Raw genomic sequence first — 22,424 nt, 5'->3', positions numbered from 1 at the left:
GATTTGGCCTGATGGTTGACAATTCACCATTTTACTTGTGAATGTCTGCAAGGGCTCTTCTTTTGCGATTTTTTCCGAGTATATTCTGACAAGTGACATTCATTCTCTTTGGATGTGAAAAATATGGTACTCACCATCATCTGGGAAAAATAGAGGACGGTATTTGTAGATGGATTCGAGATTGTATGTTGCCTTCAATAGCTTTTTGTTTTATTATAGAAGATGAATGGAAGACAACGTTGTATTGTGTTTTTTAAGTAATAAAATTATTTTGTATTTGATTGAACAAGTGCAATTCGATTCTATTTAATAGCGAACCGGATATGGTTTATTCACAGATGAGATTGAACGTCGAACGAGAAAATATGTGGCCGAAAATACAGACTGTAAAATTATGAATGGTGAATCTTAAATCAAAAGAATTTAAGACACGTATACGGTCATGATCTTAAATAAGAGGATATGATGGTCAGAATTAAAATAACCGTAATGGTTATTTTTTTTATACCCATCATCGTAGCGTCACCCATAAATATATAGATATATAATAGATGCGTTAAAAGATTTGTCTTTGCCAATTTCTGTTTGGGCTTCCTTTTCTTTGAAGTAATAATAGAGGTAGTTTGGGCCTTTGTTCTTTACCCAGCTTTTATACGAGTAATTGTTCGGGTTTTTTTATGCCCATAACGGGCATAATTCTCCCGCTATTTGCACAATGCAAATCACTGTACTTCATTATGCGCTTGGATAAGTATCGATAAGACTGCAACAAATGAGAGGATATATAATCCTTCAAGTGTATCTATCGTATTGGCCGCCTTGATTTGTCCTATCATATTGGTTCTTCTTGAGCTTGTTACGAATATGATGGCAAATGATATCGAGAGTTTGTCGTGCAATGCACCAGAGGACACAAGTTAGGAAGAAACCCGAACACATATATTTCATCAAGCACCAAAGACCATCTCTTCAGGCCTTTCGTATAGAGATCATTCACATAGAAGTGCCATATACATCAAATGCGCATTGATCATACATTGTCTGGTCTCCTCTAGTAAACGCTAAAATCACGATATCTGGTAGCTTCTACAGGATACTACCATTAGGTTGAAATTTTTAGATATGCGGAGGGGGGTGGAAAACATAAGAAAGCGCCAACCTTAAAATTAGACGACACTAGCTCCCTGGGGGGCCTTATTGCTAATCCTTGATCTCGATCAGGCAGCCGAGGGAGCAGGAATGTATGATACGGCTGGCTCCGGCATTGAACCCATGATTGATGACCTCGACAATGTCTCCTCTTCTTGAATGGAAATTTCGGGTTTCAGGTCAAGAGACTCGTCGTTGTAGATGTCCCACCACTTCCTAACTAGCATCTTGATGTCCTCTCTGTCCATGTTAGCTTCCTTGCCGGTATACCTCCATGGCTTTGATCCCTGACAACAAATTGAGGAAATTCCAGCGAGATACTAACTCCAAACGAGGCATGACCGTAATTAATTGTGATTACCATAGGTTGGAATTTAACTTACAGCAGCACAGTAGTGGACGACTTTAGCGTCATCAAGCTCGACGTTCTCTGGGTGGCGCCATAGCATAGCAAGGACCAGGTTGTACGCCAAAGGAATTGGTTTGTAAACTTTCTCGAAGAACATGTTCAGGAAGTCCTTTCATGCCAAAACGAGACTAATTAGGAGCTGACTCAGAGATTGTGAAAGGATTTAAAATCCAATCCATCAGATCAACAGATACAATTTACGATTGACTCACATGATAAACACTTTCTGAGTACAAGTTATATAAGACGTGTTTAAATCGGTTCTGTTGCTTTTAGAAACCCTCTCCGGAAGTTACAATACAGGAGAAGTCATCTACCATGAACTTGCTAGAACTTTTAGGAATAAATCTTTAAAGTGAAGATTACTCACTTGCTCGGCGAAGGGCGTCGGGGGAGTGATCTTCAGGGTCTCGAGGAGCCTGTCGTAGGTGAGAGGACTAGGCTCGAACACGAACATGCCAGCATTGAAGTAGAGCGGAGGAGGGGAGCCAATCTCGGTGGGCCATGTCACCTTGTCAGGGCACTGCTGGCAGTACCCGATGGAGTACTGCTTGGAGTGGCTCCAAGTCTTCTCGCAGAAGCAGTCCATCACGGCATAGAAGTAGCCATTGGGCGTGTCGAACAGATGGTCGATGTTGTCGTACACTTGAATGTCCGCATCCAGGTACACCATCTTGCTGTACTCCTCGAACTGCACATTCACGAACAGTCCCATATTATGATCAATATATTCAGTCTGACTCTGACATATTGTCGATCTATGCTTCGGAACAATGCATGCATGCATTTCATTGGTTTAGAAGATTACTTGGATTATTGATATGGGTTCAATTCTAAAAAAATTTGTACTATGTATATGTTTGTGTGTATATATATATATAGCTGTATTATGGGTATAAACTCGGAAACCTGGGTCCACATGCATGATTATTTAATTTTATTATTATTATTATTTATTTGATGAGTTCATGCATGATTATTTTATTTTTATGAGTTCATTCATGATTATTTAGCATTTCATAAAGTGAAAGCTATGTACTATTTAACCAACAACCATACCCTAAAAGTGGGAAAAAAAAGGTTATTAATTATATGTAATATAAGTCATTTAAAAATACAACGAATATAGAAATCTCACTGAATATATATATATATATATATATATATAATTCAATGGACTAGGTTGATCAGAATAAAAATTTAAGTATACGTATTGGACCACATAAAACTGGACTTAAGATGACAAGAATATTTTATTAATATATTATTCTCTATTCCCCTTATGTCTTAGTCTAGAATCATGTATTGATTTTCAAGATTTAGGCCCGTTATACATATGAATCTCGATGTATATGCAGAAATATACCAAGACATCAATTTATAGACAAAGTGACCCATCTTACTGAATTAAATCATTAATTTGCGCCTATCCCACCAAGATATTTTCATTGTGACAAAAAAACTATACATATTATATCTATGGATATATATATATATATATGTGTGTGTGTGTGTGTGTGTGTGTACGATAATATAATGATAAAAGATCTCCATGCATGCTGCGTAAACACCATATTTATAAGTAAAATGCGTTATTCACCCATAAATAAAATAAAATGCGTTCAATTATATTACTTACATTCCATATACGAAGCTTGGAGTAGTTGATCACGTAGTAAGCCATTGCAAACTGAATCTGGTTCTTGGGCGGGTAGATGGGCTCGATCTCACGGACGATGCAACCCTGAGCCCTGAGTATCTCACGGTGATCCTCAGGCACGTCGGGCAACACTGCCACCACAAGAGGGTAAGGGCTCTTGGTCTTCCTCAGCCCCTTGGCCAACCCGACCACCCCTTTCACGTAATCCCCATTGCCTGCCAAGAAAGTTACGTAGGCCCTCTTCGAGTAGCCTGCAGTGAGCGAGGAGACCTTTGTAGTAGCTGAGAAGGCACCGGCGGCAGCAGGGATTTCCGGGGCCATTGTGAGCACAGTATGAGGTTGTCCCGAAAAGAGAGGCCTGAGGGTGAAGGTTGGTGGTTTTTTTTGAGGAGTGTTGGGCAAGTAAAACTAGCAAAAGAAAGAAGTCTTTGCCACCCCTACTGCCCCTTTGTTCCTGGCTTGTGTTGTGGCACTTGAACCGGTTTATATAGAGCCGACATGAGGGGTAAATTAATGGTAAATGGACCCGAAATGAAACTCAAATGCAGAAGGGTGTCCTTTTGATTTTTATTTTTTTTTCCAAAATAGTTGGCTTTTTTATTTTTTAGAATTTTAGAGCCAATTTTCTGGGAGGGAAATGAATGAACGAAGTTCATTTGTTCAATTTCCCATATATGTTGAGCCTTATCATCGTGATGGATGGCAGAGATTGGATGGGCCCAGGGTCATGATCGATGGAGATATATTGATATCACTCACGAAAGGATTGTTTTATTTATTTATTTCTAAAGAGAAAGTAATGTATTAAAAAACAAAAAAAAAATGAATAAAGGCAAAGCATCAAGTGGCAGTCATTTTCCTTTGTGGAAAAATGAAATTGAAATTATAAATTTGTAAATGCACAAAGAAAGAATCTCATGAAGTCTGCGTATTGATAGTTGGCGTACGTGGACATGGAGAACTGAAAGAGCACTACGTAGCCCAATAAAAACCATGGATTGATTTTGCAAATTTTCTTTGTGCAAATAGTAAGTCTCTCTTCCGGCTGCTTAAGTGTTATTGACGATCTTACTACGACAATTTGAGATCATTTCCGTGACATGGGGTATGCTTAGGATGATTCTCCAGGTAAACTGTATTAGAGTTTCCGCACATCATTCTTGTACTGTTTAATTTGGTTTTCGTTAATATTCGAGGTTCAGCCCGTATCTGATCCTTTCAGTACTTGATGATCTAACTGCAACCAGTTGAAAATGAGCAAATATATATAGCAAATGTTGCAACAAATTTAAACGATTTTTCTTTTCCAAATAACGGTGATCGAATATAAGTTTGGTTTTATCGGAGGTAATGGAATATTTTTGTATTTTTACTGGTAAAGAAAAAGAGAGAATATGTACAAAGTGAATGAGAAATTCTCTCTGATCTCTCCTCTCCCACAAAGAGAGAAAGATGATCAGAAGAGACATCGTCATGAAATTTCCATGAAGTTGAAAGCTTCAAAGTTGCTCGGACAAAAGGTGTTCTAAAGGACCCCCTCGAGGAATATATATTACTATTATTGTGAGAGAAAATAGAAATATATATATATATATATATATTGATGGGAGCCATCTATGGAAAAGCAAAAAAGAAAGAGGCATAATATCTATAGAGAGGAGTTGATTGAGGAGGAAAAGAAGAGAGTCTTCAATTTGAAGGGCTCCTCTTAAATAGCTAAGAGTAAGATTCTGTTCTCAGTCCGGTTATTACGTATATATTCGTTTCTTCGTAATGAGACCGTAAAAAAGTGCATGAACAGTAACATATCTGTTAAATAAATATTGCATTTTCAATGCTCCTTACTTTCACCACCTTCAATATCCATAAGGATAATTTAACATAATTCATTCCCTTAACCTTCGTAAGTTTTTTTTTTTTTACTTATAAAAGAGGTTCGTAGACATATTTGATAGAGGATGGGAAAAATGGAAACCCAATAGGCATATGATTACTGTGTGGCAGCTGAGACAGCACTCCTCTATCTCCTACTGCTCTTTTATTTAGTAGATGGGATCGGAGGTTTTACTAGCGAGAAATTGGCAAGTCGTCGATGTCCTTGTGCAGGGAGGAGAATATGAGTGCGAATTGACTGGTCTGCATATTCCGTGGGGCATGCATTTCTACATTATCAGCTGTATGACATTACAGCGACTTATATCGAGCGATATTTTTGCCTCTCCTTCTGCTCACTCTTGTATTTCTTAATTTTTGTTCTCTGGCTTTGAAATCAGCCTCATTAATTCTTCTTCTAAGGTAAACAGGCCCGGGAGTCCTATTAGCGAAAATTAATTGTACGTGAATTTCTTAATTTTGAGTTAGAGTGAATATGGCAACTGCATTAAACTCAAATCTCTCTTCTTTTTTTTCGGTAGGTAAACTCAAATCTCTTTTAAGTTGAGACTTTAACGGGGACTTCTAGATGGAACTATATTGAGGCGCAGAGTCAATTATGCTAAGTTCTTTTTGTTAGTAAATATCCCTTTCATTTTAGTCAATTTCTAATCCATTAATTAAAGTTTCTTTTTTCTTTGAGAATAAGAATTTAGCATAATAGTACACGCTTTCATCTGTCAAACAAGATATTGCATATTTAATTCTCATAGTGGAACTATTCATATTCTTTAATTAACTATTAAAATTTTTATTTCGTTATATTAAATCCGTGAACCTCCAATGAAAGCGAAAGAAAAATAAATAAATAAAGTTGCTTTTTGAGGGACTTCTCATGCATGCAGAATTCAGAAACCCTAAAAATTAAATACGCATATTTGGCGTGTCTATTTAAGAGATATTCCCGCATTATGTTACGTTGATGCCGGCGCAAGAGTTAGAAAGATTGTTAGACTGAATTAATGAATATATGTCGTATGTTTTATAATCAAATGTAAGCCTGCATACGCATAAAAATAATGATTATATCCATGTTTATTGAGTTTGTAATTATGTATACAGCCTATATGATCTTATCAGAAATACACACGTCATACTGTGAGGGCGGGTATTGAAATATATTTCAACGGACATGTTGGAAATTAACTACATATTATACTGTGAGGAGGGACCTAGTTTAGTTTTATATATATTGTCGAGCGCGAGTCCCTCGCCATCGCCTGATGTACCCTTGCCTTTTTTGTGCAATACCGAGACACACATGTTTCAGGTGGAATATGAATGATAATTAGTTCTATTATTGAACACTTAAGTTGCCTTTATATATAGAATGTGGACCACGGCCAGCCAAAACACAATAAACTTATAACAATATCAAACTGTGAACTCTCTTTAGGGCGAATACCGACAGAGATATGCTTGTCATGACATAGTGACATAATTAACTGTATCTTAATATAAGAAGAGGATTAAACATCAGTTATTGCTTAATTACGTCCTATATACGTATATATATTCCTGTCAGATCAACTGATGTTGTTGCATCCCAAGATGATCGCAAAAGGATAGAAAAACATGAAGTGACACAAACACAACATTATCCCAGGAAATTAATTATAAACTAACATATATAATAGAAAAATAAAGGTCATGAGTTCCCACTTTCTCCCCACCATTTTTTTTTCTTGCTTGCAAAGTAATTCCCACCAATGCGTCATATATCTTCTTCCTTTCTAGATCGCATGATAATTATCCGACAAGCTTGCTTTTCCTCAAATAAGCGATAAATATTCCTTTGATATCATTTGTATAGCTCGTCAATATAATAAAGAGGAAGAAAACGAAAAACAACGAAACAAATAAAATTCTTTTTAGCATGACTCGAAGTCACGGTAATAGATATTAGCTAGTACTTTTAGTTCAAGCGTTTAGTACTTTTAGTATTTATGATTAATATAATTATTTAGTATTTTAATTCAAATGTTTAGTATTTAGTATAATTAATCACAAATAGTAAAAATACTAAACACTTAAATTGATGTATTAACTGTGTCACCATGATCGAAGTCATGTTAAATTTTGCCAACAATTAAAACCACCTCTAAAACAAATACAATGTTATTCGTACTTGTCTTAAGACAAAACGATTATTCATTCGATTTTTACTAGTCCGCCCACTTCTTTTTATTCTCCCTCTTTTGTTTAATTATTTGAGTCATAAGCTTTCTTATAATCAAAAGGGAAGATATATAAATCACCTTGACGAATGTATCTTTTGAGATTAATATCTGTTGCTAAATTTTGGCTTAATAGGCGTGGTAACAAATGTCTCAAACAATCAATTGGAAATCTATATATAGCTTGCACTAATAATTAGTTACTAGGATATAATGACATGAAGTGATATGTTCGTTAGGCACATGATCTCACACACATCATATCGGGATGCTAGTAGATGCAAGTGCGATCCTCTTGTGTTATCCTTCAATGTTTATTTTCTCATAAACTTCAAAGCATAGATGGTTTATTATAATCCAAAGTATAATTATGAGTAAAATTCATGATAAGAACTATGTATATTACTTTAGCACACTACTCTAATAGTTGCATAACGGAATAGTACTACGCATGCGATTTAGACTTATTCGAAGACGTCATCTTATTTCACATCATGTAATATAAAAATTAATCATTATAAAAACGTGCGCATATATAAAACTACGCCTGACGCACCATGTAGGGTCTGACAACGAGTCAAATGATGGGTCTACCATTAATTCATTTTGGCTGAGAGTCCTACTGCGCCTAACATGACGATTCCAGGAAAATAGGGAAAGAGAAAAAACCTAATAATGATTAATTAATAACATCTCTCACACATGGACTATCATATTATAACATGGGCATAATTTTTTCCTAAAAATATTATTATTTTTCGAGGTCCTAAAAATTTGCTTTTTCCCATCAATTTTTATATATGTTTTATTTTGATTACATTATTCTATAATGTCTAATTACATATACACTTTCTACCAGCGATAAGAAAAATAATAAAATTTTTCATATACACTTTCAGTACAAACTATGACCGAGCATTGATGGGCGATTGGACATTAACATCGTCAAATATTTTCCATATGTCGTAAAAATATATACGTGGAATTTATAAAAAAATTAAGAAGAGTTTTCTAGAAAGATTAAGAAAAACAAAAAACAGAAAACCATTGTCAGGTTGAGTGGTTGCTGAGGGTGGGCCTCGCCGGCAACCCCCATCCCAAGATGAGGTCGTTAGTGCCTTTACGATTCACCAGCGCTCACCGCTAAGTGTGTTGGCGACCTCAGATGAGAAGGTGATGGCCATGAGCAAAGCCCAAACTCCCCTCTGAAATCGAGAACCACAGAATTCAATGCCGTCGTCACCTTTAGTGGTGGTAGGCAACCTCGGATAGGGTGGTGACCGCTTAAGAGGCCTTACCACGTCCAAAATCCAAGAAATTAAAAATAAAATAAAATAAAGAGTACAAAGAAGGGGGGAGAGAATGGTATGGGGGCTAGCGCTATACTCTAGGTGGCCATTGAGGCCTCCGGCAACCTCACCAAGGGAGCTAGTGCCTGCGAGGGAGACCTCTAGCCTGCTTCCAAGTGGAGTAACTCGTTAGGTTCTCCATCTTTTTCTTTTTTTTTTCATTTTTCTTATTTTCGGTATGCCACATTAGAAGAAAATAACACATGAGATATGACACCTCAGTAATTCACAGCTGCTATGATCAACATCATCACAACTTACAATTCAGTCACGATTTCAACGAAGAGTTTTTAATGGACTAGGCCTTTTAGAATCAATTGAGTCAAAATGATTTTTATAAAATTCAATCGACAAAAATAATAAACTTTTAGGACCTCTAATGTAATTTTTCTATTATTTTTCACATGTGTAAATTGTTTAACACGGAATTTTTCTTTCCCTCCTTTGTGGGTGTTTCATCCGACAATTTACTGTACTTCAAAGGACATCATGTCATCATGTGATGAGATTTCACAAAATCCTACCATTGACATTTGAGGCAACAAGAAGGGAGGATCCTTTGATTGGTTTTCACTTATCCTGTGGTGTATGTATACATGAGAGGAGTTTTGTTGTGTTTTGGATATGATTGACTTATTATGTATTCTAGGACAAATTAGGTCCATTGGAAAAATTGTCCGGACCTTTTGGCAAGCATTATAATTTATAGAGTAAACTAACAATTTGGTCCTTGATGTTTGGACTGGCCATCAATTTCGTCCTCCGTGTTTGCTGGCCATCAAACACATCTCGAATGTTTGCATTCCGTCCATCACTTTCATCCAACCCCCGTTACTGCAGTTATGACGTCTTCCATCAAAAAACTGAAATTATTTTTTTTTAAAGAAAGACACAAAACGATGACTCACCTAAGACACCACTGACTAAAACCCTACTTTATTGAAATCAATTCCCAAATCAACATTCCCTCCTTTTACCCTTCTTTACTCTTCGACACCCAAATCCCTAAATAATCCTTGTACCAATCTGCCATTTTTTATTCTAAAGACAAGGAAGAGTGCCGCTATGTTTGATTCCTGCTTCTGCCATGATTGAATCGAGCAACCCTGTTCCAATTTCTTAACGAGGTAAGGAAGAGGAATTATTAGGCGAAAATCTGTAAAGGTCAGTTCGGTAGCCCCCTTTTTTTTTATCATTGATTGATACTAGCACCCGGAGCAGTGGCTAGTTTAGATTTTGGATACGAGGCTAAATATTTGGAATTACGTTAAGCTGCTCCTGTTTAGGGCCTTTATGTGGGCATAAGAAGAGAACAAATACAATTAGGTAGGACTACTTAGCTAGATGTTTTATCAGAAATGGTAAACTTCTAGTATATGAGAACACCTAAGTTTTGTTCAGTTCTTTCTTTGTTTGCTTTTAACCAAAAGGAAAATTCTTTTGTTTGCTGTTGTGTGATGCGATGACTGTTTATTCTTGTGCAAATGCATTGCATGAACTTCATAACCTTCGGTCATCAAATTAAGCAGATCAAACACAAGTGAAGAATCTCTGGAGTCTTCTGATATGTAGAACTTGATATACATTCTCAGTTTTGGTTGTTGCTTATAAGTTAGAATAAGCAAACCTTCAGTATGTAACTTATATTATGGAAAAATGATTTGAATATGCTCTTTTTGATTGATTTATGTAAAACTATCCATGGTCATCCGAGTATGATATTTTTGGGTGAATATGTAAGATTATTTCAAGTTGACTGAATATGCTACATTTTGAGTAAATATGCATAAGATTTGGCTGTAACTTTTGGGTTGTAAACTGTTATATACTCTTTTCTTTATGAGTTCTTTTAGTTTGACAATTGAAACAATGCATAAGATTAGGCTTGGCCTTTTTTTCGATAAGTGACAAGACTTTGTTCAATATAACTTTCTATGGACAAGGAGAGGAATATGCAGCAATAACAAAACCACAACAGCAACAATATAAAGCTCATTGCAACGGCAATAGCAGAACTTAAAAAAAAAATCAGCAACTCATTCATTTAGTTCTAGTGTGAATTTTGCAAGTTCTCGTACAGAGGAAAAAGTTAAAAGAGAAGAGTCAATCAATCGAAAAATTCCAAGTAGATCAAAGAGGAGGTATTATAATATTTATAATTGCTTCTTGATTACATGAGATGGGTATATACAACGACAAAGTACAAAATCAACAACTTATTCGCTTTCTACTACAACAAACAAATGCACCACCACACCATTCTAATGGAGTCCTCTTCTTCTACAGTTCGACATCATCGTTTGCCTTGAGAATAGCAACATTTGCAACCCTGCTGCTTGGCTACTCCCTTCCCCCTATAGCAAACACAAAGCTTGTAACCAGATAGAAGGAAAGGTCTCTCTTTGTCACCCTCAATGCCCCATCAATGGCCTTGCAGAGAGTCACCGTTCTTCTGAAGCTCTGCTTCAATGGGTAGAAGGAAGTTCAAACTGAGTGCCAAAAACTAAATTGAGCTCGAGAAACTGCAATTCCATTAAGGACTTGGGGTTGGTGGTCGGCAAATTGGAATCAAACTAAGGTATATGGGGATTGAAGAAAGAATAAATGAGAGAGAAGCAATTGGGATTTGCAATTTGATTTTAGTTGCAACCCTAAGAACTCATGGAGCCTTGTCGAAATCTCTAAATTTCGGCGACCAAACCACAAACAACTTCCCGCTTTTCCCCTTCTTGTTCGTGCACTTTTCACCTTCTTCACTTGCTCCCCACCGGAGCCTTGATGCGTGAGAGTTGAGAGCGGCGGTGGGTTTCTATTGGTAGTGGGCTTCTACTAATGTTGGGCTGGGATTTGAACGATGTATGAAGTGATGTCATTTTAAGTCAATTTTCCCCTTTTTTTTCTTTATTTTCAGTGACATAATTTCTTTATTTTCAGCGATTTAATGGACGGTGTTAAGTATTCTGTAATAGCAGGAAAATGGTTGGAACAAAATGATGGACGGAGTACAAATGTCGGGGTAAAAATGATGGCCACGAAACACTGGGGACGAAATTGATGGCCGGTCCAAACATCAAGGACCAAATTGTTTGTTTACTCTAATTTATAAGGAGTCGTGCCTCCTCCTTCACATGAGAACGTTTTATGACGAATATTCAAATTTGCAACCGGTCAGGGAGATGAATGTTCATTAAATAGTTGGTCTCACCAAATATATATCTATACATACACCGAACAATTGAAGCTAGGATAAAGAATCAAATTAGAAGTAAAACTTTTGTGCAAGAATTTACATTTGTACAGGATACTCGATCTTACGGTATGTTTTGTACTAGATGTAATGCGAAATAAAATTTTAATTCGATGGGTACTATAAACATAGATTATGCCCAGCAAGATATGGGGCGGGATGAAGGTGAAAGTTAATGTAAAAATCAAGCCAAAACCTCGCGAGTTTCAAATAGGAATACTATCATGAGTTCATGTTGAGTTTTTTAGTTGTAAATAAGCTCAATCGCTTATAGGGTCAATGGTATTTTACATGGTATCAAAGCGGGTATACTTTCACAAGCCTCTATGCGCTCACACCACGCCAAGTTTAGTTTCGAGGCAGTCAAATTGTGCCTCATCTTAGTCCGGCCTAAGTGTGATCACATTATCAATTATTGTGCCCCTCCTCTCGCTCGAGATGCAAGAAGTCCACCTCGTGGTTAAGTCCCGAGCACGGAAGTCTAGTCTCGACTCGTAATAAGTTCTTGAGGGCAGGTGTTCAAATCCACATAGCACGTGTATGTGAACCATCAAAGCCATACATTGTCATGTGAGGGCAGACATTGAGACATTGTCCCATATGAAAAAATTAAATAGAAATCAACGAGTTTACAAGTGATTGGGTACCACAACTTATAAATTTGAGTTTTTAGATTAGAGATGAGCTCAATCGCATATAGGCCTAGTGGAATTTTAGATGGTAGCTGAATTGGATGGCAATACATACGGAATCTGAAGAATAGAACCGCAAGAAATCCGGAGCAAGGAACGTCTAGGCTCCACATTTGTCCTAGGGGAACCTATTGGAGTTAGCAACTGAGATGTCATATATGGCTTTGTCCCAATCCAATTCCATGTGTTGTAGCTTTACATGATCTCTCCATCAATCGAATTAGGCCAAGAGCAGAAGAATAAAAAAAATAAAAGAAAAAGAAAAAAAGAAAGAGCATAGAATAAGTTTGTTTGTGGGTGCGGATATTTTTTTGGACATGTTTCAAGGGGGGACCAATGTTAATGTTGAGAAGCTCCTTTTATGAGAGGGCTGCCAACTTTCGCCCGAGGGACCTGAACCTTCCATGGTAGAATATTGGCAGTACCGGGAATATTATATAAAACAAGCGCGAACACATCATCCCCGATATACGATGTAAAGGGCCGAACTAGACGGACCACAACACACAAGTCGTGACAATGGGTCTCAAATCTGCAATAGATTGGGCTCTCCCATACCAATGGCCTTCAACTGACCAACCACACCACATTATCTCAACGTATCGTATCACCGCTCCATAAAGCTCCTTATAGTTCCCATGGAGATGGGATGGTGACCCTTTGGCGCGGTACTAGGGCTGAACCGAGAGGAGGCATGCAGAGTAGTGTATATGTATTTTTTTTTTTTTGGACAGAAGTCGCATACGAAATCGAACGTCCAAAATTCCTCAGATCTATGTGAATCTAATGAGATCTTCATGAAATGTCCTGATTTTTTCACAATTGTCCATATGATCAAGTCGGGTATTTGATTCTCCCTATGAGTACATTTTCCCGTTGCAAATCCTGGGTCCGTCCATGCCTCCGAGGAGATGGGTCCCGTTTGAATCTCAGTTGTGGTCGGGGGTTAATGAAACAATTACGGGTGTGCAAGAGGAGGGGGGGAAAAAATTCAAGATTTGTGCACGAAACCTTAATTGGTGGTGAACTCTTTATGAAGTGTTGCTTAGCCTCTCATCCTTGATTGGTGGTGAACTCTTTATGAAGTGTTGCCTTGACTTACGGTTTGCTCGCCATTTTCTGGCATTATGCTAAAAGACTCGGTCGAGTTATTGCAGATTATCCCACCATCTCCCGAGCTTATCATTCTCGAATATCGACAGGTAGAGACTAAAAATTTTCGGCCTCTTGCATTGCGCGTCCCCGACCTTTCGTTGCGCATCACTAACGTGTCACTGAGCAGTACAAACCCGGGAATCTGAGCTCAACTTGGCATATTCCCTGACGCGCACTTCACTTTCAGGACCTAAAAGACAAACGAGAGACTGGATCTTTCATATGCGCTTGAAAGTTCATTCCCTCCTCCTTCACGAAACCAACCAAGAAAGGAAAAGCCGCCGTGTGCTCACCATACAATGACCAAGTGGTTGCACATCAAAGTTCTATTCCATATCATGAGCATCCCTCAATCACTGAGCAATTAGTGTCAGTTTATTTACCGACTGCACTCGGGTCAATAACGGCAAACCATTTAGAAAAAAAACCATGGAAGACCGACCCATAAAACACTCGACATAATATTCCAATTCATTCCATTCTTTTTCAATCAGGAGGGAAGCTAAAGCATGAAAGCTATAAGGGTGTCTTCTTTGGGAGAATAATAGGAAGTTATGATCCTTCTTTTCTTTGTATTACAAACTGCAGCCATAGAAATGTTACCCAAATTTATCATTACCAAAAGAAAAAGTGACAAAAGAACAAAAACATAGCCCCAGTCAACTTGTCTCAAAAACAAAGCAAACCAAAGATAGCTAGATAACATTCACCCCTGCATCCAGAATTGGCAATCCGCAACGGTAACCCTTCAGTAATCTTTGCTCAAGCCTGCAGTTAAAAGAACAAAATCACAACCCGAAGGCAGGTGTTCATTATTCATTGTTTGATGCTTCTCAATGAGGCTCAATTGTTTCCACGTAATTAATTTTCTGGAAAGCTTGTTAGTGAATTCGCTTCTTGGAGGAGATCATTTCCTCGTACCAAGACCAAATTTTTGCACATTAACCTACAATTTGTGGCAATGGCTGTCACCGCCACAAGCCACGGTCACTCAATTCAAATGAGGTCACTGTCCCTAGCCTCCAGTGGTGGCTGCTCACTGTGGAATAATCCAGAAGGGTCAAGAGTGATAATCTCCAGCCAGAAAAAGGACTCACAAATTGAAAACCATAATTCAGTCTCAGGAAATCATGAGGGCTTTTTTCCCTTGATCAATTCACCAAAATCATTTTCAATCATGAGATTTTCATTGGAAGAAACAAAAGAAATTTGAAGACTTTTACTTGGAAAACGATTTACACCAACGAGACAGACCATGTGTATTGTTCTACTCTCATATCTACCAATCAGTTCCAAGGACCTCAAACGAACTCAGTTTTACAAACATACAGACCCATGCAACAGGAGCCCTGGATTGAGTTCGATGCTGTTCAAGCCACTATATACAATAATTTCAACATGGACAATTGAGTGCTTATTACTGCATACATCCTATTGATAGATACACTTGTCTGCATTCATTTCAAATATATATATATAAGTAAACATGAAGAATGCAGATCTCAGCGTTTACCTTGTTTGCTATGTTATTGGAGAGCCAATCCAGACCCTCGTAAAGTCCCTCTCCCGAGGTGGCACAGGTGCTCTGTATGTACCTGGGAATTCACAAAAGTAATACCAAAATTAACACACCAGAGCAAAATACCAGATCAGTCAAAAACATTATTTTGGGGAAGAAGAAGTTTACCAATGCCGCTGCCTCAATGAGTGGAGACCGAGTTTGTCAGTAATCTCGGCAGCATTCATTGCATTGGGAAGATCCTGCTTGTTAGCAAATACAAGCAGAACAGCATCTCGAAGCTCATCCTATGAACATCAGTGAGAACCACATCAAGACCTACTCCCTCCACATAGGGATCAGAATGAAAACTTCTAAACAGAAAGCCAAAAGGAGGTGAGACACCCATAAGAAAGTTTGAAGATTTTACAGAAATAGTGAGATAAATAGATCACCTCATTCAACATGCGGTGTAGTTCATCCCTTGCCTCCACAACTCGGTCTCTGTCATTGCTGTCGACCACAAATATCAGACCTTGGGTATTCTGGAAGTAGTGCCTCCACAATGGACGGATCTACGAATGGTAATACACACAATAACAGAGGAAAAGAATTGGGGGGGAAAGCACAAAAAGATTGGCAGAAGAGAGAAGGGGAAAAGATCAAATATCGGACCTTGTCTTGACCACCGACATCCCACACAGTAAAGCTGATATTTTTGTACTCCACGGTTTCCACATTAAAACCTGTGTATTAAATGGACAAATCAATAATGTGAACAACATGACCAAATGCCATAAAATAGGCAATTAGCTGAAAACTGATGGAAAATCCTTAATCTCCTGGCACAAAGTTCATATAATTTGCATTCCTTGATATATCACCTCTAAACAATTCAAGGAATGAAAAATTTCATCTTAATTATGCAGATCAGTAACTATAAGCCTAGAGGCAATTATATGTATGACAACAAGAACTGGATAATTTGACATCGCACGACATTCATAGCACGACTTAAAAAAGCTTTCATCCAGAGAGGCCGTACCGATAGTCGGGATGGTAGTGACGATTTCTCCAAGCTTGAGCTTGTACAAGATGGTGGTCTTACCAGCAGCGTCAAGACCCACCATCAAGATCCGCATCTCCTTCTTGGCAAACAGCCGGCTGAAGAGCTTCGTGAACGTCAACCCCATCTCCTCGTCTGCTCGTAGATCCCTTCTCAACAAAAGGCATTCAATCAAATCATGTTAGAGACATAAAATAACAAGGATGAATTGACCAATGAAAACATCATCACGATACGGGATCAGTGAAAATGCGAAATAACCGGATCAAAAGCATTACGAAACAGCGATCTAGACAGAATCAGCCATGACCAGCAGCTACAGTCCCCATTTCAAACAAGATACGACATGAAGTTGAACCACAAGCTCAATACAGAACGGAACGACCTTCCAAAACCGACCAAGGAGCTGAAATTCGGGCAAATCTACTCAACAAATGGGCAGAAACCTACGAAATAACCATAATTTCGAGGCAAAATCTCACCTTTGACGAATTTCGCAGTGGGATCTACTGTCTCAGGGAGGGGCGACGCTAAATTGGGCAGACAGCGAGAGGGGAGAGAAAACCAGAGGGGAGAGGGAGAGAGGAAGAATGCTTTGCTTCAACGCGTTCATATGCGAATGGTTCCATGCCACTGGGCGGGCTCGGCCCAGTGAAGACCCAATTGCATGGGACCAGGCCCATTGGCATCGGCCCACCCGGCATCCAAATGTGCATCTTTCCCTCCCTGAGATAACTGAAAGTCTGATACCGACCCTTGCGGGACTGTCATTTCACTTGCAAATGTTGCTTTTGTCTTCGTCGTCGGAACCGAACAATCATATACTTATGACTTATTGATACCATGAGGCAGTGAATTCAGTCAGACGGTCACTGTGATTGATGGGGCCAGTACGAGTTGAGTTGGACTGAAGATAATCCCTGCCCATGGATGGGCAAGCTTGGCTGTACGGGCCCGGACCCATTCGAGAAACTGTGTGGCCTCGAGATGAAGCCACTGAGCTAAGAAACTCGGTGGGTTTTCTCGGGATCCACCTCGAGCCTCCACTGCCGGTTCCCCGTGTTAATTCAGGTAACGCAGCAGTGGTACAAAACACGAGGGATTAGTGAGGAAAAGACTGTTTTCTCAGGATCTGAAGAAGAAAAAAATTCCCCTGCTCGCACTTTTGAGATGATTCCAGATGCAAGATTTGTCCGTTCTTCATATAGGTGATAGTTCTCGGCTACTTGATTTGAGCAAAATTTCAAGCTGACGAAGAGCATTTATTAGATATATCTAAGGATCAAACATTATGTATAGACAAGCACATGACTGTCCAATACTTTAGTATCGAGAGCTCTAGCTAATAGCAACACCAGTATCTCCCACACCAAAGGGTCATCGAAATAATCACCCTAAAGAAGTAAAATTTGTAAAATACAACCTCCCGGATAATATACATTCTGTGTCTAACTAACTAATGGTATGGCAGGGGTCGGGAAATCACGCCGACCACGCAAATGAATAAACCATTGAAATACCCTGGTGTTGGTTTTAGCTCAGCAGGAGTCGTGATCAGACTGAACTCGGTTCTTGGATGGCTTTCCGATCTGCAAGCAATCGATCGGTGGGACAGTAGGAGTGCTCAGCAACCCGAAGGCTTGCCAGCAGAAGGGATTGTAGAGGTGGTACCGCTCTTGCAACGGCTTTAGTTCTATGGCAGTTAGAGTCACGTCTATGCAGGGCAGGTTGTCGCTGCAAGCAAAATGCACTGGCTTCACAGTGTACGTCCCTCTGATCCTTTCGTAGGTGATTCCTGATAATGCCACGGCCGATGATTGGTTGTGGCATGTGCTCTTGTCGCAGTAAAACTGATCGATGATGATTGGGAGCTGCACTTCGGAGACCTGAATGTTCGAGAACATCACTCCCTGGACAGAGCCTGACCCGCCCTGCATTCAAGGCGGAGTTCACAAATGTCAGAGAACTTCAAATCGAACACTATCGTCGAAATAAACAAGGTAGTGTTTTTAGCTGCGGTAATTTTACCTGCCACGTCTTTATCCTGACACCATTCATCGTGTTGTGCATATTGACATTGCGGACTGTGATGTTCGAGACGCAGGCTTTCGTGTTGTCCTTGCCCAGACTCCCGATGCTGATCCCATGCCCAGGTCCACAGTTCACGTTATGTACATACACATTCGAGCACCCGGTCTGTATTGAGATGCAGTCATCTCCTGCACCATGAAACGTTAGGTAAGTTCATCAGATCTTTACTGCATTTTCTTAAGTGAAACCACGAGATGTTACTCATTCTTGTTCGGACATTGACTTGGCCCTGGTCACGATTTTCACTTTTCAGGATTCAATTCCATGCCATCGATTTCAATTTGGCATCTAGTCACCAGGGATTTGCATGTGGCGCACAAAAGCCTTTCACCTTAAACAGAATACCGATAACAGGAACGAGGTTGGGAAGGCAGTTGGTCCGGTTGTGCTGATGCAGACAAAAGCTTTGAGCTTTGGTGATGCAACAACGGAAGAGTTGACAGTTTGTCTGTCTGCTGTGGGCCCCCAAGCCTCAGCTCTTTTTCTTTTCAATGGCTTACTTATGGTAGTCACGGGCGAGTTACGGATGACACATGTCGAATAAATAGCGGGGTATCAATGTTCGCCACGTGTCAGTCGACTAATGGGCAGAATTCAATGAAGCGAAGGGAAGGACATGGGGAGATGGTTGGATAAGATTGTGACTTCTGTTTTAGCCACTTGAGTAGTTCCTTTCTGCCCTTCTAGTGAGCATGGACCGGCACTACGGGATCGATTGGCTGTTTGTGATTCATCTGATCTGTAATCCGTATAATATCCAAGAATAGAGGGGTGGGGATTTACCGCAAGCAAGGTCGGTGCCATAGATGAGCACGTCCTTGGAGTTCTGGAGGTGGATGCCGTCGGTGTTGGGGCTGTCACCGGGGGACGAGACGGCCATGTCGTGGACCAAGACACCCATGCAATTGTCGAATTTGAGGTGGCACTGGGGACTGTTTTGAATTGTGATGCCCGTGACTGTCACATTAAAACTCCCATAAAACCTCAGGGCCTGTAATTCCCAACAGTGAAAAGTTCATGTTTAGTAAACTGTGAAATCATCTGAACATTAAAAAAAATATATATATATATATATGTTGCATGTGCAAGTGGTCCTCACCGTGGGCTTGATGCTTGGCATTTTGGCACTCAGTTCACTCCTCACCTACCATAGAGATTTCCCGGGTCGAAAATTAGTTTCGGTATTACATACAATAGGAAAGGCGAACATCGGTTGTCCAGTGAATTATATTGAAAGTTCAAGGAGGTATATAAGTTACCGGCATTGGCGGGGTTTCCTCGACCGTGGCATTTAATGGGATGATGAGATTTGTCTCATCATCTATGGGTTCATCATAGGGTGCGCTCTCCCACCAAACTGAGCCCCGACCATCGATGGTTCCTTTACCCTGGATCGTGATCCCCTTCAGCTTTGTGAACTCAATCCACCACAGCAGTCCCCTACCCCATACATTTGATTCGGTTGGCGCATATATCGTACCATCAAGCTGAAGAAAAGGGGAAAAGGAAAAAAAAAAAAAAAAACTCATCAGAAATGATTCGGCCGCACTCATTAGTTAAGGTACACGCTAACGGGACGACTGATCACCTGAAATGTGATGTCTGCCTGACAATACGGACCCGAGAATGAGATGGGGCCCACGAGGAATTCATGCCCTTCGGGTACTAGCACCGTCGAAGCTTCGACCTTGCATGCCGCGGCCCACGCAGCCTCGAATGCCTGCAATGCAACCAAAGATAAAACTTCCTCCTTAGTAACAACTAAAACTGTAGATACGATCTTTGGTTATGCGGTTGGTGTTAGTTTGTCTGTTCAGAACTGTGCTGCAATAATTGTTCGGTATCAGGGCCCACGTCGTAGCAAAGGGACCCGTACTCTGGTGGACCCCATCCTCGGTAGTTATGTTGTCCATTGTTGTATCCGAATTTTCGTACGTTGTTTGTTTGTGGGTTAACTTTTATTTACTTGGAATTGGAATTAGAATTTCTTTCTAGCAGAGAAAAAAAAAATAAACTCTTATTTTTATTATGTGGCAGTATTATAATAGAGTCGGGCATTTGTGATGGACCGCTTATATTTCCGAGTATAAGTTTATACATCTAGTAAAGGGAAATATCGAAAAACTAAATAAATAGATATATGAAGTCTCAAATGGATGGAGTCGCGTATCATTACATTTTACAATTCTTATTTGATTTTAAGAAAAGTTTGTCTATCTAATAAATGATTAGATAGAAAAATAAAGGGTATAAGATTTTTATAATAAAGATTAAATTTGAAATCTCTTCTCTTAATTTTAAGTGAAAGATCCGTGATATAATTATATCCATTTTCTCTTTTTATATGATGGAGAATTTAATAATGCATATATGGATTATCTGGCAACTAACATTTTGGATCATGTTGTGAAAAAAATTTCAACTTGCAATGTCGAAATTTGTGACCTTTTCGAAAGTTTTCGTCTTCGAAAATCGGATTTAGTTAGATGGCATTTCAATCCTTATAAAGTTCATGATTATAACATGTTCGAATGTATTCGATTTGACACGAGAAATCAAATGCGTTTGAAGAATGTTCTTTCTAACAATGGTAGATGAATATCAGATGTTAAATCATGTTTGGTATACATTTATAAGTGCCACAGCCTGCTTTATGAAACTCATTTCGATGAATGCCACTAAAACTTAATTAACAATGTGGGTCGAGACTTTATAAGGACTTGTACCTTCGTATCATCGGTCGTGCCACCACCCCCAGCCCCGAAATCCATCACATTGAAGGTCGCCGCAGATTTCCCACCACCATATCCCTTCTCCGGTGGAGACTTAGTCGGTGTGTTCTTGCCCGGCGTAGGGGTCGGGGGTGCCAACGGAGCCTTGTGGGAGCTCGGAGCCTTGGGCTGCTTCGAACTGCTATGATGGCTATGACTAGTGCTTCCGTGATGGCTTACATGACCTTTTGCTTTCTTCTTCATCAATGAGGCTGAAACCGGCCTCCTGTGCCTCCAGTGCCTCCCTCGTCTCGCAATGCACGTCTCCAGACTCGATGACCACAAGAGGAACGCGACGAGGAGCGCCAATGTGAGGCTTCTAAGCCTTATAAGTTTCTCCATTGTCGTCTGAGTGTTTATGTCGCAGGGAGAGAGAGAGGGAGAGGAAGAGGTTTGATATAGATGTACAAAGCACAGGCGGGTTAAGGTCTTTTTATATATGGAGGAATGACGTGGAAATTGAAGAGAAGCACTTGACAGCTCATGAATATATTATGGCATTGTGGGTGATATAAGTGAATGTGTCGTGTGATATATATATATACATATTCTAGTTGCTTTTTGGTAATAATAATGCTATAAGGCATTTATGCTTCATTCCCCGCTTGCCTTTATTTTTATTTTTCTTAATCATTGATTGCATGGTCTTCCTTTTTGTGAATTTTGGTTGGGTTTATAAATTTTATTTTTGAGACCACTACGTGTGATCAGAGCCTATTAACTGACATTAGGTAATTCTCCTTCCGGCATCTTTCGCAAAAAAATGATTTAAATGAATTTTAAATCCCTACGCTGCATTTATATTCCGTCCACATGAAGTGTAGTTAAACGACTGCATTGCACCTTTTAATTTGGTTGGATTATTTTGCTGAAGAATTGGGTTAAGTCTGTCCTGTGAACACTTGTCCTCGTGTATCTTTGCATGTGACCCATCCAATCCTTTCTCGCCAAAAATCGACATTTCACAACTCAAATGACGGCTCATTAATTAATCGAAACAAATTCCATGCCCAATTGATCATCTCCACTTTATGGGCATATGTTTATTTTTGTATATTATTATTAAGTGTGGAGCATCATGATATGATTAAATTCTGTTACCATCTTTCAACTTGCATGCATTGCATTTGCATTTCACTTCGAGAGTACATAGATACGTACGCATTTTTCAGATCGAATCCTAGCAATGATTTAATCATTGTACGACCCGAACTTGCGGACAATCTCG

General features: G+C 39.3%; 3 protein-coding genes across 3 annotated transcripts; all 3 read right to left on the bottom strand.

The window, feature by feature from the left end:
• Positions 1–917: 917 nt before the first annotated feature.
• Positions 918–3,680, bottom strand: LOC116199890 (galactinol synthase 1-like). Its single transcript, XM_031530471.1, has 4 exons — positions 3,198–3,680; positions 1,929–2,249; positions 1,533–1,667; positions 918–1,436 (listed from the first exon to the last, which is right to left on the bottom strand). Exons 1-4 carry the CDS (start codon positions 3,537–3,539, stop codon positions 1,218–1,220), a joined length of 1,017 nt encoding a protein of 338 aa, XP_031386331.1. The 5' UTR covers positions 3,540–3,680; the 3' UTR covers positions 918–1,217.
• Positions 3,681–14,229: 10,549 nt separating this feature from the next.
• On the bottom strand, positions 14,230–16,976 carry LOC116199936 (ADP-ribosylation factor 2). The gene is made up of 7 exons (XM_031530525.1): positions 16,817–16,976; positions 16,314–16,483; positions 15,944–16,014; positions 15,724–15,843; positions 15,458–15,576; positions 15,284–15,365; positions 14,230–14,538 (listed from the first exon to the last, which is right to left on the bottom strand). The coding sequence occupies exons 2-7, from the start codon at positions 16,459–16,461 to the stop codon at positions 14,533–14,535; spliced, it is 546 nt and encodes a 181-aa protein (XP_031386385.1). The 5' UTR covers positions 16,462–16,483; positions 16,817–16,976; the 3' UTR covers positions 14,230–14,532.
• A 599-nt stretch (positions 16,977–17,575) lies between these two features.
• On the bottom strand, positions 17,576–21,667 carry LOC116199845 (polygalacturonase At1g48100). Its single transcript, XM_031530397.1, has 7 exons — positions 21,152–21,667; positions 20,014–20,145; positions 19,685–19,912; positions 19,525–19,569; positions 19,209–19,416; positions 18,363–18,553; positions 17,576–18,265 (listed from the first exon to the last, which is right to left on the bottom strand). Exons 1-7 carry the CDS (start codon positions 21,536–21,538, stop codon positions 17,873–17,875), a joined length of 1,584 nt encoding a protein of 527 aa, XP_031386257.1. The 5' UTR covers positions 21,539–21,667; the 3' UTR covers positions 17,576–17,872.
• Between the last annotated feature and the right edge of the window lie 757 nt (positions 21,668–22,424).

Source organism: Punica granatum, chromosome 3 (assembly GCF_007655135.1).
Source record: "Punica granatum isolate Tunisia-2019 chromosome 3, ASM765513v2, whole genome shotgun sequence".
NCBI classification, from domain to species: Eukaryota; Viridiplantae; Streptophyta; class Magnoliopsida; order Myrtales; family Lythraceae; genus Punica; species Punica granatum.
Note: the sequence above shows the minus strand (reverse complement) of the source record. Positions and strands in the feature narration are given on the sequence as shown.

What these genes read in the sequence shown, in the direction of transcription:
- LOC116199890 (XM_031530471.1), bottom strand. Translation starts at nt 3,539, where the DNA reads ATGGCCCCGGAAATCCCTGCTGCCGCCGGTGCCTTCTCAGCTACTACA. An exon ending in CCAAGCTTCGTATATGGAAT is followed by an intron (nt 2,250 to 3,197) that starts GTAAGTAATATA and finishes GTGAATGTGCAG; the next exon opens with TTCGAGGAGTACAGCAAGAT. An exon ending in CGACGCCCTTCGCCGAGCAA is followed by an intron (nt 1,668 to 1,928) that starts GTGAGTAATCTT and finishes TTGGCATGAAAG; the next exon opens with GACTTCCTGAACATGTTCTT.
- LOC116199936 (XM_031530525.1), bottom strand. Translation starts at nt 16,461, where the DNA reads ATGGGGTTGACGTTCACGAAGCTCTTCAGCCGGCTGTTTGCCAAGAAG. An exon ending in ATGTCGGTGGTCAAGACAAG is followed by an intron (nt 15,844 to 15,943) that starts GTCCGATATTTG and finishes TACCATTCGTAG; the next exon opens with ATCCGTCCATTGTGGAGGCA. An exon ending in TCATTGAGGCAGCGGCATTG is followed by an intron (nt 15,366 to 15,457) that starts GTAAACTTCTTC and finishes GTGAATTCCCAG; the next exon opens with GTACATACAGAGCACCTGTG.
- LOC116199845 (XM_031530397.1), bottom strand. Translation starts at nt 21,538, where the DNA reads ATGGAGAAACTTATAAGGCTTAGAAGCCTCACATTGGCGCTCCTCGTC. An exon ending in AGGCAGACATCACATTTCAG is followed by an intron (nt 19,913 to 20,013) that starts GTGATCAGTCGT and finishes CCTTTTCTTCAG; the next exon opens with CTTGATGGTACGATATATGC. An exon ending in TGCCAAGCATCAAGCCCACG is followed by an intron (nt 19,417 to 19,524) that starts GTGAGGACCACT and finishes TGGGAATTACAG; the next exon opens with GCCCTGAGGTTTTATGGGAG.